Raw genomic sequence first — 14,788 nt, 5'->3', positions numbered from 1 at the left:
CTTCATTATTTTAAAATGTCAGTAAAGGTAATGATTAGCAAAAAGATATTAGCCAGCACTGCCAACAGTTATCTATGTATCTTCTGGGTTGGAGGAATACAGTGGAATTACAAAACCCACGATATGGGTGTGAAGAATCAGACTTCAGGTGGGGAGGTATCATCCAAAAGGGTACTCTGTCTGGGGGACAATACCAGGAAAACAAAAAGCAGGTGAGGGGAAGCAGCAATTGCCTTTGAGAACTGTGAGTTTGGTTAAAGAAACTAGTCAAACCTGAACAATCAGGAAGATAGCTTCCACCGTGGTAGATCCCTCCAGCTACTCTACCAAGAGGAACCTTGGGCTAATCTGAGTCAAGGACTTCACACAGGGCCACTGAGTTGAATGAGGAGACTGTATGTATTTTAGGAGAAGGGAAGCAGGGGAAGAGACTTCAGACATCTTACAATAAGAGGATAATGTGGTCCAGTGCCTACAATATTTAAAAATAATTCTTTTTATGGCATCCTTCTATTGCTACTCAAGAAAAAGACTGTTTTTAATATCATGAAGCCTATTTGTTATGAAAACAGATACTGCTTTCCTGCTCCTGTATGACTCTGTCTTAAAAATACTTTTATTATCCTTCCCTGGAATAGACTAATTCCATTTCTCAGCACTGGACAACAATCTAACATACTTACAGCATATACTGTATTTCCAGGCAATACTCTATCATTCCAATGCCGTTTTCCTCTAAGACAATCTCATTCAATATAATTTTAGAAAGCCTTCTGCCTTTTAAGCTCACTGCAAGAGATTTCACTTAATAGTCATCCTTCTTGTTACATTGCTCCCATTCCCAAGTGAATCAAAGTTTGCATTTTGTGATGTTCTGCATTCTGACAATTTGATTGATATGTTTACAGCATCTTACAGTATCAGCTTGTAGATAACATAAGAAGAAGAAGAAAGCATTCAGTTAGAACAACAAAAAGAAAGTGTCTAAATACCAGTATCATGACAACATCTAAAACGGGTTATACATTGATCCTGTGTGGAATGGAGGATGCATCGACACTTTTCAGAGGTTTCTTCCAGACCTATTTACTCTGATTCTTTAATGTTTCAGTGCAATGTATAGTCTAGCTAACAGTATTCAAGATACATAAATGCTCCAGTTCATAAATCCTTAAACTCTCTCTTAGCATTTTAAAAAACAGTCCCCTTCCAAGACACTTTCCTCAAATCTTTAATACATTAATCTACTGGAGAGATTTGTTATATCACTAATCTTTTCAGCAGGTTCTGGTGCAATAGCTCAACTGCATGTGACTACCTTTTAAAATCATGCAGTCATGACTCACCATCAAAGTATGTGTTGCAGCATCCAGAACAGAAGAGCTTCAGCTTATTACTGTATCTTCTAGGGCAGTGATAAAAACAGCACTGGAAGGAAGAAAATTTGTCTTTTTGTCGGCACGATCATCCACAACTGCGTGCTACCAAATATTAAATACTGGCTCCTTTATTTGCTTTTAATAAAAAACAGATTACCTCTTGCAAAGTTGCTAAACTACAATGTGCTTCTGCTGAGATCTCACATTTCACATGCAGGCTTGGAGTTTGCCAAGAATACACCCAATGACACCGTACTTCTCAGTATCTGCTTAGATAAATACCATAGGCCAACTTGGAGACCTGTGAACGTGAGACAAATAGCTTTTTAATAATAACCAATTTGTGCCACAATACCTTAATCAATATTTCATTCAAAGCGTATTTCATCAACTTTTGGCTCGTCAATAAAAAAATCCAACATCTCCATGCATTTTTTTTTCTTGTGGTAGGCACTTAACATCTACTTTACATTTGAATTAGCTTTCCCAGCCAGCAGACATTCTGCCGTTTTTTTAATGACTATCTAGAAGCTACAAAAAAAAAAAAAAAAGAAAAAAAGCCCAGTTTAGCTGACAGCATTTCAGTTTGACTTAAAAGCAGTTCAATTTATTATTTCTCCCACGATACATTCGCATTCTATATTGCATATCACTTCACTTCAGTTTCCCTTAGTCTCAGCCTTACATTTTTCAAGGTTTCCATCATTTCTGCATTCTGCTCCCATGTGTCCTCTGACTGCTTTGGAGTCTAAGGACTGCCTGCTTCTGTTGCTATGCAACAGCATAGCCTACTTAAGGCTTCCTGAAATAATCGTCTCACATGCGCTTTTTTTAGACTTGTTTCCAGCAGGAATACTTTACTCTTTCATTATAATGGACCACTGATACTATTGCCATAAGATTAGACAACGGTCACCTGGAAAGTTTTGCTAGCTACCTTAGAGGACAGAAAGAACGATATTGCTTACAAAATTGATGACGTACCTCCTGCATTGGCACACGAAGGTGTAAATCTCAAGTATTGCTATATTCTTGCCAGATGTTCTCCAGGTGTATGAGAGCCATATATTTCTTCACTGGGGAGAAAATCTTAATTGCTTTCTTTTTCCTACTCTATTTCATTCAAAGGAAAAAAAATAACAATCTCTACCTACTGTAGAATAAGTCACCAGACAGGAAAAACACACACACACACACACACACACAAAAAACCACAGTACTTGTATATGAAGTCCATTATAAATTTAATCAGATCAAGAGGAAAAACCTGTATGTGAATACTCCAAGTTGTCATTCATTACAACATAAGCTGATTTCAGAAATCCCTAGGGCAAGACTCCACGTTTTTAATATCACGTGATGGATGCCATGCAGTGGGGCTGCATTTGCTGTTTGAGGTAACGTTGTGCTGCCCTTGAGAAACTGTCCTGTGAAATACTCAGTTTTTCCAGCCTCGGACGGCATTTTTCTCATTATGTTGCTGCTGCAAGGGTAAACCAACGTGTTTTGTTTTCTCATTGCTGGCTCATTTGAGAAGCTTAAGTTAATTTATTTCTGTAACAATATGTAGAGCAATATAAACACAGGGCTCTTGTTAAAGCATCAGTCGGTCAACGCAAGAGGGCCAAATGTATTATTATGCACCAGACTAAGCAGACAAAGGAAGGTCTAAAAATACAAAAGCGATTTTAACGAAAGGAAATATCTTACGTCATACTCTTTTTTCCCCCTTGTCCATTTTAGCATGCTCAGCAGCAGTTATGTCTATAGAGAGCTACGTGTCAGCCCAGCACTGAGGTAGAAAGAGGAAAGATGTTTCCCAGCCCCAGAGAAAACTGATGCAAGGTATGAATTAAGGTCCCTACAGAAGCAAGCCTGCCTGCAGTCTTTGAAAGGGAAAGTGGGAAAGAGAGCAGCAATTTCCTGCTGTTTACAATAACTTCAAGTCATAAAGATGACTTTTTCTTTTAAAAAAGTTCCATGGTAGGCACAAGAATGGACTTCTCAACAACAAACACATGAAGTGGTATACAGCAGTAATTTTCCATATGCGTATGCGTAGCCACAGACACGCAGCGAAGCCAAGCTATTCAAGAACACGATTGTGCAAGATTTAGCAAGCGTGACTACCCCTGAGTGATGTATTTCAAGTGTTTATTCTTTAAAACAACTGATATTAAAAAGCACATCTGAGACTCAAATCAGGATCGATACTATTTTGAAAGCCAAGATGTTGAGACCTGAAGAACAACATTTAGAAGGATGTCCTTTATCATAAGCAGTCTGAAACCTGAAAATGATGCATGAGCAGCTGGAGGAAAGAAGGGCATTAGCAGGGAAGTCCGTTAGCATATTCAATTTGCATTTTATATTTTGTAGTATTTATATGCATTTCTGTTACAAGACAGGTTATAAAGAATTTCTAACGTAAAAAGACAATGGAAAGTCCTCATGTTTGCCATGGTAAGTTTGAAGACAGGAACCTTAAAGATAACTTTTACAAGTCCCAGTGCAAAAAAAAAGAATCTAATTAAGCAAAGACAGAGAAAAAGCAAAACAAACAACATCCCCTCCTCCTGAAGAACCCTTCAGATCCAGGAACATTTTGAACAGTTGCGACTGAAAAAAATCTGCATTTTATAGAGCAAGATCCTCTTAACAATGATGACAAGTTTCTGTGTACTGGTACCAGATGGAAACTAAAAAAAAAAAGCTTGCATATACTAATATTTCATTAGCAAATGTGCTGCATTACAGAATCTGTCCATGGCACTCAGATTTAAGATGCATTTGTAGATGCCAACCCAGGTACCCAGACTAATATGATACCCCACAGCAACTGGAGAAAACAGAGGCCCTGCAAACCACAGCTACGTAAAAACTGTGTTAGTTACAGCTTTGAGTATGAGTGGCCAATATTGCTTTTGTCCCCAGTTTCAAGTCAAACTAAAGCTCAAATACTTAAGTCTTGTGCCTCTGGTGACCCAGTTCTTCATCTAAGAGACGAAAGGCCCAAATGGACGAAGAGGGGCTTACAAGAGGGGATAGTGGAAGCATATAAACAAAGTAGAACTTCCTCTACTCTTGCAGAGCTCAGTGATTTCAGCCAACCATAACAAAGTGCTCAAGCACCTTAATAGATGTGCTGTTAAAAAAGCAGTGTCACACAGTAGATGTTTTATACTCATGCCAATAAAAGTTATCCAACTAAACTAATAAATTTTCTGCAGCCCAAGCTCCTAATTCTAGCTCACAACAATTTCACAGCAGTTGCTTAGTACTTAGAAATGCTAAAAAAGCCTAAGAAGAATCTGAACATGCAATTCTTACCCATGTGCATAGAAACAATAAATATAATGGAGTGTGAGGCATGTTTCCTGGATATGAGCCAGGGCATAAATAAATAGGTATGAGCAGAGACTGAAGAACTTACTGCTGCACTAAGTTCCCAAGGAAGGAATTCATGTTGTCAGAGCACATGAATACATTCATACTTGACCTGAGACCATGCAAACACAGAAGCCCTCCTTCCTTTCATCTACCTGTTCGTGTACTGTGAATATTGAAAGAAGTACCAGCTGTCTGCTTACAATAACAATATATACGTGGGCAGAATATATCCTAAGACTTCCAATTCTGAAATCTTGGCAAAGGGAAGAAAACCTCTCAAGAATAAGAATCACCCACAGAGGTGAGTTCTTGGATACCATTTTTTTTCCATAGAAGTCCAGTTGTCTGTATAACCTCAGAGATAGAGGGTAACTGTATAAATGGGTTTATGTTACTCCAAACCTAAAGCAATAGGAAAATACACAGTTGTTAAAGTCACTACAGAAGCACAGCCTCGCATTGTTAAGTAAAAAGTAAGCTTTAGGAATAAAGAGAACAAAAAAAAAACAAAAACAAAAAAACAACAACAACATAAAAAGGAGTAACTGATAACCAGTGAAGAAAAAGGACAAACAAGCAGACTGTGGCAAGTGTATAAAAATAAACCTAGGTGGACTTTAAGGCTGAGCAGGAAGAAACAATCAACATCAAGTGCCTCCTGGCAAAGAGAAAGAACCACCTTTTATAACTATTGTTCCTCCTTGCAAAGACCTTGGGATGCTGACAGCCAGCTGTAAGCCTCTCCCTCATCCTAACTAAAACTGTCCATCTTTAGAGCTAGATGAACACGGGAAGGATCATATCACCAGAGGAAAGCAGTATATACCAGTAAATATTCGTAGACAAAAATTTGAACTGTACTATCAAGGCTTTTCTCTATCAATACAGACAAGTATTAATAGTTTTGTAACTTAACTGTGTCTTGTACTTTAACTATTAAAACTTTATTTCACATCAGGTATGTTTCCCTTTTTGCTGGTAACACAGCCAAGAGTCATGACAGCCCTTCAAAAGAGTTGACTGGACTGCAGGCAAACTGTAGGAACTGTAATGCTGACAACCCCAAGTGAATGTTTCCACTCATATAAGTGGAACAGAGAAAGTCGCCTTAACTCCACCTAGCTCTCCCTACTACCATGCAGCACTACAGCGAAAGAATGAAAAACTGAAGGGAATCGTGATTACAGGGAGCCTTTCACCTTCTGTTAAGAGACAAAGAACTCTATTTTGTCACATACTGGTCTATTCTCCTTGATCCGTATGTTAACAGTCTGCATTCAGCTTTCTGCCTGGCAGAGCCCAGCAGCTGCCCCATGTCACATCAGAGCCAGCTCCAGCCGGCTCCAAAAGGAACCCACTGCTGGGCAGGGTTGAGCCATGAGCAATGCTGGTTGGAACTCTGAGAGAGCAGATTTAAGAAAGGGGGGAAAAACCTGCTGGGCAACAGCAGCTGGGAGAGAGGAGTGAGAAAATGTGAGAGAACCAGCCCTGCAGCCCCCAAGGTCAGTGCAGAAGGAGGGCAGGAGGTGCTCCAGGCACTGGAGCTGATGAAGTTCCCCTGCAGCCTGCGGAAAGGCCCCTGCTGGAGCAGGCTGTCCCCCTGCAGCCCATGGGTCCCACATGGAGCAGATCTCCACGCTGCAGCCCATGGAGGAGCCCCCGGTGGAGCAGGTGGATGTGGCCTGGAGGAGGCTGCGGCCCATGGAGAGCCCCCGCAGGAGCAGGGCCCGGGCCAGAGCTGCAGCCCGTGGAGGGGAGCCCACGCACGAGCAGGGGGTCTGGGGGGAACTGCTGCCCGTGGGGGACCCGTGCTGGAGCAGTTTGCTCCTGACAGAAGGTACCCATGGTACAGAGCCATGTGGGAGCAGTTCTTGAAGAGCTGCTGCCTGTGAGCAGCCCCCACAGGCTCAGTTCGGGAAGGACGGCATCCCATGGGAGGGACCCCACGTGGAGCAGGGGCAGAGAGGGACCGCGAAGGAGCGGCGGAGACGAAGCGTCAGGGACTGACCGCAGCCCTCATTCCCCATTCCCCTGTGCCAGGGTGCAGGTGGAAGAGAGTGGATGGGGAGAAGCTGCTTTTAGTCTACTTTTAGTTCTCACTGCTCTAGTCTGTTATTAATTGGCAATAATTGCCTGTGTGACATTTTTTGTCCCTTCTTAAAAAAGAAGGCAGAGGAGGAAGGAATAAGAAGAGTGAGAAACAGCAGAAGGAACCCTAAGGTCAGAGAAGAAGGAAGAGGAGGAAGTGCTCCAGGCACCCGAGATGCCCAGTTTTCCTGTTGGCAGCATCAGCTCGGTGGATGGGCCCATCTGTACCCAGCAGCGGGGCTGTTGTGGAGCTGGCTGTAACCATCTACGTCCAGCACAGGGCAGGCCCCAGCCTCTTCATCACAGAGGTCACCCATGCAGCCACCCCATTGCCAATACCCTGACACCTACAACCAGCATACCCACAGACAGAATTTGTATTTATCACAAGACTCTATGCAGATATAAATGGCCATGACAAGCACTTAGTAGGCTTTCCTGTGTCTTCCTTAAACTTCCTTAACCTGCTGAGACTGCTCTTCAGTCACTTTCTTTCCTCTTCAGACTGGGAAATCACAGGCACATGGTAAACTCATCTGTTACACATCCCTAACACCACACAGCTGATGTGCGACAATCTCGTTCCAAGCGAAGGCTGTGCATTAGGTATGTTAAAGCCATGAGCAACAACTAAGGAATTATCTACACACCAGACTTTATCACCATATACCAAGGAATTCTCAATCACCATGGTGCTTATCTTATAGCCATGATTTCTATAAACAACAAAAGCAACTTGTTTTTCCCAAGACTGAAGCTGTTGTTTTACATGGGAGAGGATGAGGAATCTTTTCTCTGTTATTTAAAATAACTTAAACATGAAATTAGCCTTGACATTTTTAGGTTTCTGTACCAGAAGAAAAAAGGTGGAAGAGAAGTATATACTAGCTTTTCAAACCTATATGTTGCTTCCAAGAAAGCATTCACTATAGTAACAAAATTAATATTTTTTTACATCACAGCACCTTATTCAGTTGAATTAATGCCTGTCAGAAGAGCATGAAGTACCAAGGATTCAAGCATGTTACATGAGGTCACATGCTTGCTTGTAGGTTAACTCTAATCATTCACAAGTTCAGGTGAATGAACAGTGTGTAGGACATCACCCATTAAATTTGAAGATACAGTGCTAACTCCAAGACCTGTTCACACTGATGAAAACACAGTACAATTTCAGTTGAGTTAGAATTACCCATACTGTAAAAAACATTAAGGGAACAAGGACGGAGGGGAGACAAAGACATTTTTCTCTCTACTACTAGCAGGCATTTAATGCCTACTTTTTGTAACATGACTATATTGGATTAAAAACTTTGGTGAATATATGCTTCATCAGCAACCTTTAGGTAAGTAGATTTTAAACTTTTAGCTCAATGTCTTTGAAATTTACCATCCTAAACTAACACCAAAAATTATCTTTTCTGCCCTTATCTTGAACAAATCTTTCCATTGCCTCATAGCTCAGCCCTGCTACCTATGGCCTTCTCATGATCCAAGAGAAACAGCACCAGGATTTTCAAATAAATAATTCTGATGTTTGTGTAACAAATAATCCATATTTATGCTTTCATCATAGACTGCAATGAAATCGGAGCTGAACTAAATATGGAAAAAACATGGAGTATCTTCATTTTAGAAATGTTTTCAGTACAGTGTTATTGAAATAACCTTCAGATGACAGTTCTTGGATATAGACTGCTCAGCCTCAGTGTCTTTCTGCTTTAAATCTTTCTTTCCAAAATGCTCCTCTTCCCCCTAAGCAATTTGTTCATTCATGCTTTGTCAGGAATATCTTTAAGTTTGACTTTCAGAATCAGGCAATATTTTCCCCCTTTTATATTTTGCCTCTCTTCTTGCTCAGTATCCTACAGGGATTATTGAAATACTACTAAAATATTAAAAACAATGAAAATTTAAAACCTTTTAATTCTACTCAGTTATAATTACCATTATATTTTTAAAAAAGTCCAAACACCTGAAACACAGAAAGCAAAAAAATATTGAAGAATCCATAGGCTAAGTGAAACAGAAACCTCTCTTTCCCCTTAACTGACCTTTGGATGGAGACACATACACTGAACAGTTCGCTTTTATGTGAAACACTGCTGAATCCATGCTTCAACATGTGTCTCCTTTCCACAGAGCTATTTAACATGTCATTACTGGAATAATGATCTTGTATCTAAACAGCCGTGATCTACATGTGCCAAGAGATTTTTTGGGAATCACAACAAATCGTTTAGTCATTTGAGACACATACCAAATGAAGCAAACTTAGCTGTAAAGTCAAAGGGAATCTGGCTGTTTACTTGAAACTTCACATTATGTGATATGATGATTTCTTAGGCATGTTAAAGCTACTACTAGGTGAATTATTATTCACCTCCTGCTTGGTATACCTCAGTATACCAAAAGCCAATGGGTTCAACTGAAAGTGAAAGCAAACTTTATCTTCCCCACCAAATAGTAAATACAGAAGAATTCTTTCTTTAAAAGTATACAAATAGTTTGCAGACAGTAAGCGTAAAAATGCTCGGAGTCTGAGTCTGACAATCGAAGACATTACTAGAAGACAAAAAAATTAAAGCAAAGAGCTATGCCATTCCTGAATAGCATAGACAAAGATATAGCCATCCTTACACACCTTAGGAATATAAGCAGAAAGATGGAGGTTTATGTTAAAAACAAAAAACAAACAAAATAAACCCCAAACCCAAACAACAACCAAAAAAATCCACCACCACCAAAAAAACCCTACACCACACTCCCAAGGAAAACAAACATGTAGGGGAAAAAAAAAAAAAAAAAGCTACAACCAAACCACAATGCTCCTGCTTATCAGGCGCATAACCCCAAACACAAATACTTCTTACCCCATGAAGCCTATTTGAGACATCTTCAGTTGACTTTCCAGTTAACTGATAACTTGAATAAAAACAACAAAAACAAACAATGAAAAAATACCATACAAAAAGCATATAAACTATATAAACTAAACCAAACAACCCTCCACCTCTGATTTGATGAAATACAGATGGTGATCAGGTTGCTAACAAAGACAAACTGTTTTAGCCTGATTATTAAGCATGTAACCAAATACTCCAGTGATCTCTATTACTGCATAAACTTTCTGTGAAGCTGCACAGCATTATACCTTTTAGATGTAACTACAGAAGTAATCAAGTATTGCAGAACTAAACCTTACCACTTCGAGACAATTTTTTGCTCTGCTCAGCTTTAGATTTGTTTATTTCTTATGCATTTCTTCCTGTTAATCCTGGGTACTCTGAAACAGCAATAATAGGACAGGATCTCTGTAGACAGAAACACACCTGATGCTAGATTGAGAAGGTTCTTAGAAACTAGGGGCTGACAAGATAGATCTATAAGAGTAAGTAGCTTTTAGTCAGCTGATGTCTTTCATTAAGAAAACTACTCTCCTTATACCAATATAAGGGTGAATATCTTTTTCCTCAAGACACACACACACACACACACACACACAAAAAACATGCAACGGTATTTCTATTTGCTGTGACAAATCCTCAAAAATACTGTCTTGATTACAGCTAAAATCAATTAGATCAGCATAAAATCTAGTAGTTATAATCCTGTACTAATTTTCTTCCAAGGAATCAAGAATTATAAACAAAGACAGTGTATAAACTAAAGAGTTCCTTACGACTAGACTAAAAATCAGTGCTCTATATAAAGCAATTATTTCACGTTATGACACTATGGACCATACCAGCAAATATACCTTCTTTTCTGCTTCTTTATCCAGAACAAGTATTTTTCAGTAGCTTTCCTTAACAAGCCTGTGTAGAAAGTTGTTCACCTTCAGTATTTGTTGAAGGTGAATACCCTTCAGGAGAGGAAGCCAGAAGGTCTTCTAGAACAGTGCTGGCAACATTCACACAAAAAAAAAAAAAAAAAAGCCATGAACTTCTACTCTCCTTGATTTTTGTTGTTTCTTGTCCTACACCAGTATTGTTTGAAAGCTGAATGATACACAGGTATTAAGTGTACTCTAATTAATTTAATTTACTTCTGAAGATTGCTTTAGATTTTCAGATTTCAGCATGTGATGGAGCTTTTCTTGAATATCTGCGTGGGTGGACTTGATAGAAGAGTAAGTTTAGTTTGCAATGCCTCTTGTCACATTATCTGTATTTTTCTGCACTAGCGTAAAGTACATTAAACAATGACAAGCTCATTAATACAGATTTCAAATTGCTTACTTGGTTTGCTTCCCATTGTCTTAGTATCAATTTCACTTGACATGGCAGCCTAAGTAAAGCAAAAGCAATCTCTTCACAACAATGTTTTACAGGTCCAGAACACCAGCTTGCTGTAGAAGCATGCGAACCACATTGCCTTGGCACTTGCATATCGTTATGCTGGATTAGAGGCTTTCTGTGGGGCGGGTCTAACTGAACCTCTGTATCTTGCATGATCAAGATATTCCTGTAAAATAAGCACTGAGTGACAGATCAGCTTGTTTTGCACATGGCACCTAAAGCTAGCAGGACTTCCAGAGCTGTTCATCTATTTTACTCTAGAGGCAATTAAAAACAACAAAAATAATCTGGGGAGCAAGATCCTAAAGTGGAGGCTTCCTGTTTTGCAGCAATCATATGACAGTCAGGCACCCTCTAATCTGTAAAAAGGCACAGAACCAGCAGGAAAACAATTGTGCCTGTACACAGTAAACCAGTTTCAACTGCTGAAGAAGAACCAGCACGCTGATGGTTCTGCCCTCTGCTGGGACAGAGGTTCAGGTCCCTTGAGCTTGAGGACAGGCTGGAGTACAGGTCTCCTGCTTCCTTTACATGGGGCCATTGTACTAAAGACAAGCAATGCCATTCTCTTATTCCCTTTCCCCATGGAGAAGGTATTACCTTAAACTTAAGTCTCGACCTTGAGTTAGGACTGCTAGGCCTCTACAGGCACACGTAGCAGATCAACAAAATCTCTTTGAATCATAGCAAAATTTTGACTGGAAGTGACATCTGGTGGTCATCTAGTCCAACAAGCCCCAGCTCCATTTCATGCAGTTAGAATTTCTCTCATTGAAACTTGTGACTATTGCCACTTACTCTTTTGTTGAGCACCTCCAAGAAAAGTCTAAGTCTTCTCCATAACTGCTCCTTACATATGACAATTTCCTCTCCTTGTACCGTCTTCCCCAGACCATACAAAACCAGCACCCTCAGCCCCTTCTTGTACATCATGTGCTCCACACTCCTAATTGGTCTTGGTAGCCTCCAGTACACTTGACTTGGCATGTCAACGTCCTGTTTCAATCCTCAGGGGTCCAAAACGGGTGACATTACTTTAGATGCCACCTCAAAAGGGTGGCATCTGTATCCATGTGTTTAAAATAAAAAAATCTATACATACATACAGTGTCACTTCTCTTGATCTGCTAGCTTCACTCTTTTTACTGATGAAGTCCAGCTTTTTTCCTGGTTTAAGAGCCCAGTTTCATTAAAAGCAATGCAGAAAAGCAAAGGATATTAGTTGACAGAAACATTATTTAATCCACGCTTATTACATTTAAAAAGTTGTCACTATCATCAGCATCATGACATAAATGAATATAGCCCTCTACTTACACACGGATCTGAGTCTTGGCACGATGATTCCCTGGCATTAGTTTGGCCTGCTCTAGAGTTGCTTGATCCTGATGCATACTTCAAGTAACCAGGTATTTACTTTTTAATCACCTCTGCAGAGGTTTACAAAACCAGCTTTTAGCTCTGTTGCTGGAGGGTAACAGCTCAAGTTCAGACTGCAGTTGAGTCTCCTTTGCATCCTGGTACAATTCAGAATGTTAACATTATGGGCCAAAATCATTAATCTACAAAGGATTAATCTACAGCCCCAAGCCACCACGGATGAGAGTTCTAGCTCATCACAAAGCAATTTGTCCTCTCAGCTTGTGCTCTCAGGCAATGACTACCTCAGTCTCTGCTCACGGGCCTACATCTTACATATTCAGACTGCCTGCAGGAACCAGTCACTGGAAGATCCAGCTGTGAGATCAAGATAGCTTGTTTTAAATTACAGTATGTGTAATCAGGCATAGTAGAGGCCACCTTCTCTCTTGTAGAAAGACCTGTTAATTACTTTGCTGTCTTCATTCCGCTGCTGTTTCTTGTCCTCAAGGACAAGCCGACATTTACCTCTTTCTTTTCCCCCTGCTCATACCTCAAAGTCTATTTCTCTTTTGGAAAACGGGACCAGTGTCTACTGCTCCCCTCCCCAGATACCAATATTCAATTAGGAACATGCCCCTCGATATTTTTAAGCCCAAAACATTGCTACAGATTGAGTAACCATTAAGTTTTGATTAATTAAGGCTGCAGAAAGTAAAAGTATAATCTGATACAAAATTAATGCAAAGTGTTCTCAGGATACCAGCTTTAATTAACTTTACTGGAGAAGTTTTGCTGGTTGAATTCTCATCAGATTCTACCCATGCAGTCAAAAATATTTAATTTCTCAAGAGAAGATGAAGATTTGCATATTTAACTCCTAAATTTGCAAGAACACACGAACTTTGGCCTTGAGCTTGGTGATAACTGGAAGAGACATACTGCTATGTATTTTACTACTAACACATACACATAGTCTATAGAATAAAGTCTTACATATGCATCTTATCTACAAACTGGGTAACATACTACAGGAGGAAGAATGATGATCTCCATTATGAACTGGAACATGAGAAACGGTTTTAGGAATACACAGAGCAAGCAGGCATTGAAATAAGATTCTGTTTTAAAATCAATTCTTGAAGTAGTAAAATAAAAAAGCAATAAGAAAATCCATCTGTTAGCATCTGGAAGAAGGTACATACAAAATGCTTCTTTGCAGTGGGGTTCTCTCATTAGTATATTGCAATTATGAACTTTTAAACCTTTGAGTTTTGTTTTTTTTAAAAACAAACAGACAAACCAGAAGACATATAGTATGAAGCAATCACTCAGACATATGGTCCAGAGCACAGAGCTGACCTTCATCTCTGTCCTTTGTGAGAAAACAAAAAGAAAGGGGAGGGGACAGCTAGAGGCTGAAGACAAAGGATTCCACAAAAGCATACCTCTCATACAGAGCTCTGGCCACAGCAGTAAAAAAACAAATAGTTTATAAATTTGTTTGTTGTTGTTTTATGTTTTTAAAAGCTGCCTCCCAGACATTCTTTGAAAGATCCTACTCATTTTAATTGATGTTTTTTCCTCATTTCTTCATCTTGTGTTTCTCATGCCATTTTCAATAATTAATTTGAAAGACCCAGCCAGAATCCTCTAACTGCAACTTATACAAGAGGTTCTCTTCATGCTACTAGATAGCATGCATATGGCACAGCTGGCAGTCTTCTGTTTTCACAGCAGTCAGGTTTTCATTTCATCTACTTCAAGAGAAGTAGGGAAGATAATGCGACATTAAACTCCCCTCTTCATCTTCAGGCAACATGCTGATGATGTCTGGAAGAATCTCACTCTGTTGTAGATGGAACAAGTAGCTGCAATGGAGAACGGTCTGTACGAAAGTTCAAAATGCAAAAAGATAATTGAAACAAAGTTCCAATTTTCCAATACAGAGTAGAAAGAACCAAGACACGCAACGTAATTACAAGGGATTAATTAGGTATAAAACATTTAAATGAGGCAAGCAAAGTAATGTCTCATATGGAAAGAAATAGAAGTACCCGGTTTCAGTGCTTCCACAGTTTCAAAGGTTTCTAGCAAGAGAGGATCATTTTGGTGGATTTATTACATGAATTTATGATGAACATGAAGCCAGATGGTTGTAAACAGATTCATAAAGGCCAAATTTCAACATTTTTACAAGCAACCTTAGAATTCTGCTTATTCTGTTGGTTAGAACAACAACAGCTAAAAAAAATCAGTCTTGAACATTAT

The 14,788-nt window shown here is 39.5% G+C and overlaps 1 protein-coding gene across 3 annotated transcripts in view; it reads right to left on the bottom strand.

The window, feature by feature from the left end:
- Window positions 1–14,788, bottom strand: part of PKIA (cAMP-dependent protein kinase inhibitor alpha) — a 42,860-nt gene that overhangs the window by 14,274 nt on the left and 13,798 nt on the right. Inside the window, exons 2-3 of one of the 3 annotated variants that reach the window (XM_035546339.2) lie at window positions 1,537–1,680; window positions 1,347–1,428 (exon numbers count right to left, since the gene is read on the bottom strand). The exons of the other annotated variants lie outside the window; for them this stretch is intronic. Coding sequence (XP_035402232.1) covers window positions 1,347–1,349 — 3 coding nt within the window. The 5' untranslated portion in view covers window positions 1,350–1,428; window positions 1,537–1,680. The remainder of the gene's footprint in view (window positions 1–1,346; window positions 1,429–1,536; window positions 1,681–14,788) is intronic. 3 annotated transcript variants of the gene reach the window in all.

The sequence above is a fragment of the Cygnus atratus genome, chromosome 2, assembly GCF_013377495.2.
Source record: "Cygnus atratus isolate AKBS03 ecotype Queensland, Australia chromosome 2, CAtr_DNAZoo_HiC_assembly, whole genome shotgun sequence".
Lineage (NCBI taxonomy): Eukaryota > Metazoa > Chordata > Aves > Anseriformes > Anatidae > Cygnus > Cygnus atratus.
The sequence above is the reverse complement of the archived record's forward strand: the minus strand, read 5'-3'. Positions and strand labels throughout refer to the sequence as shown.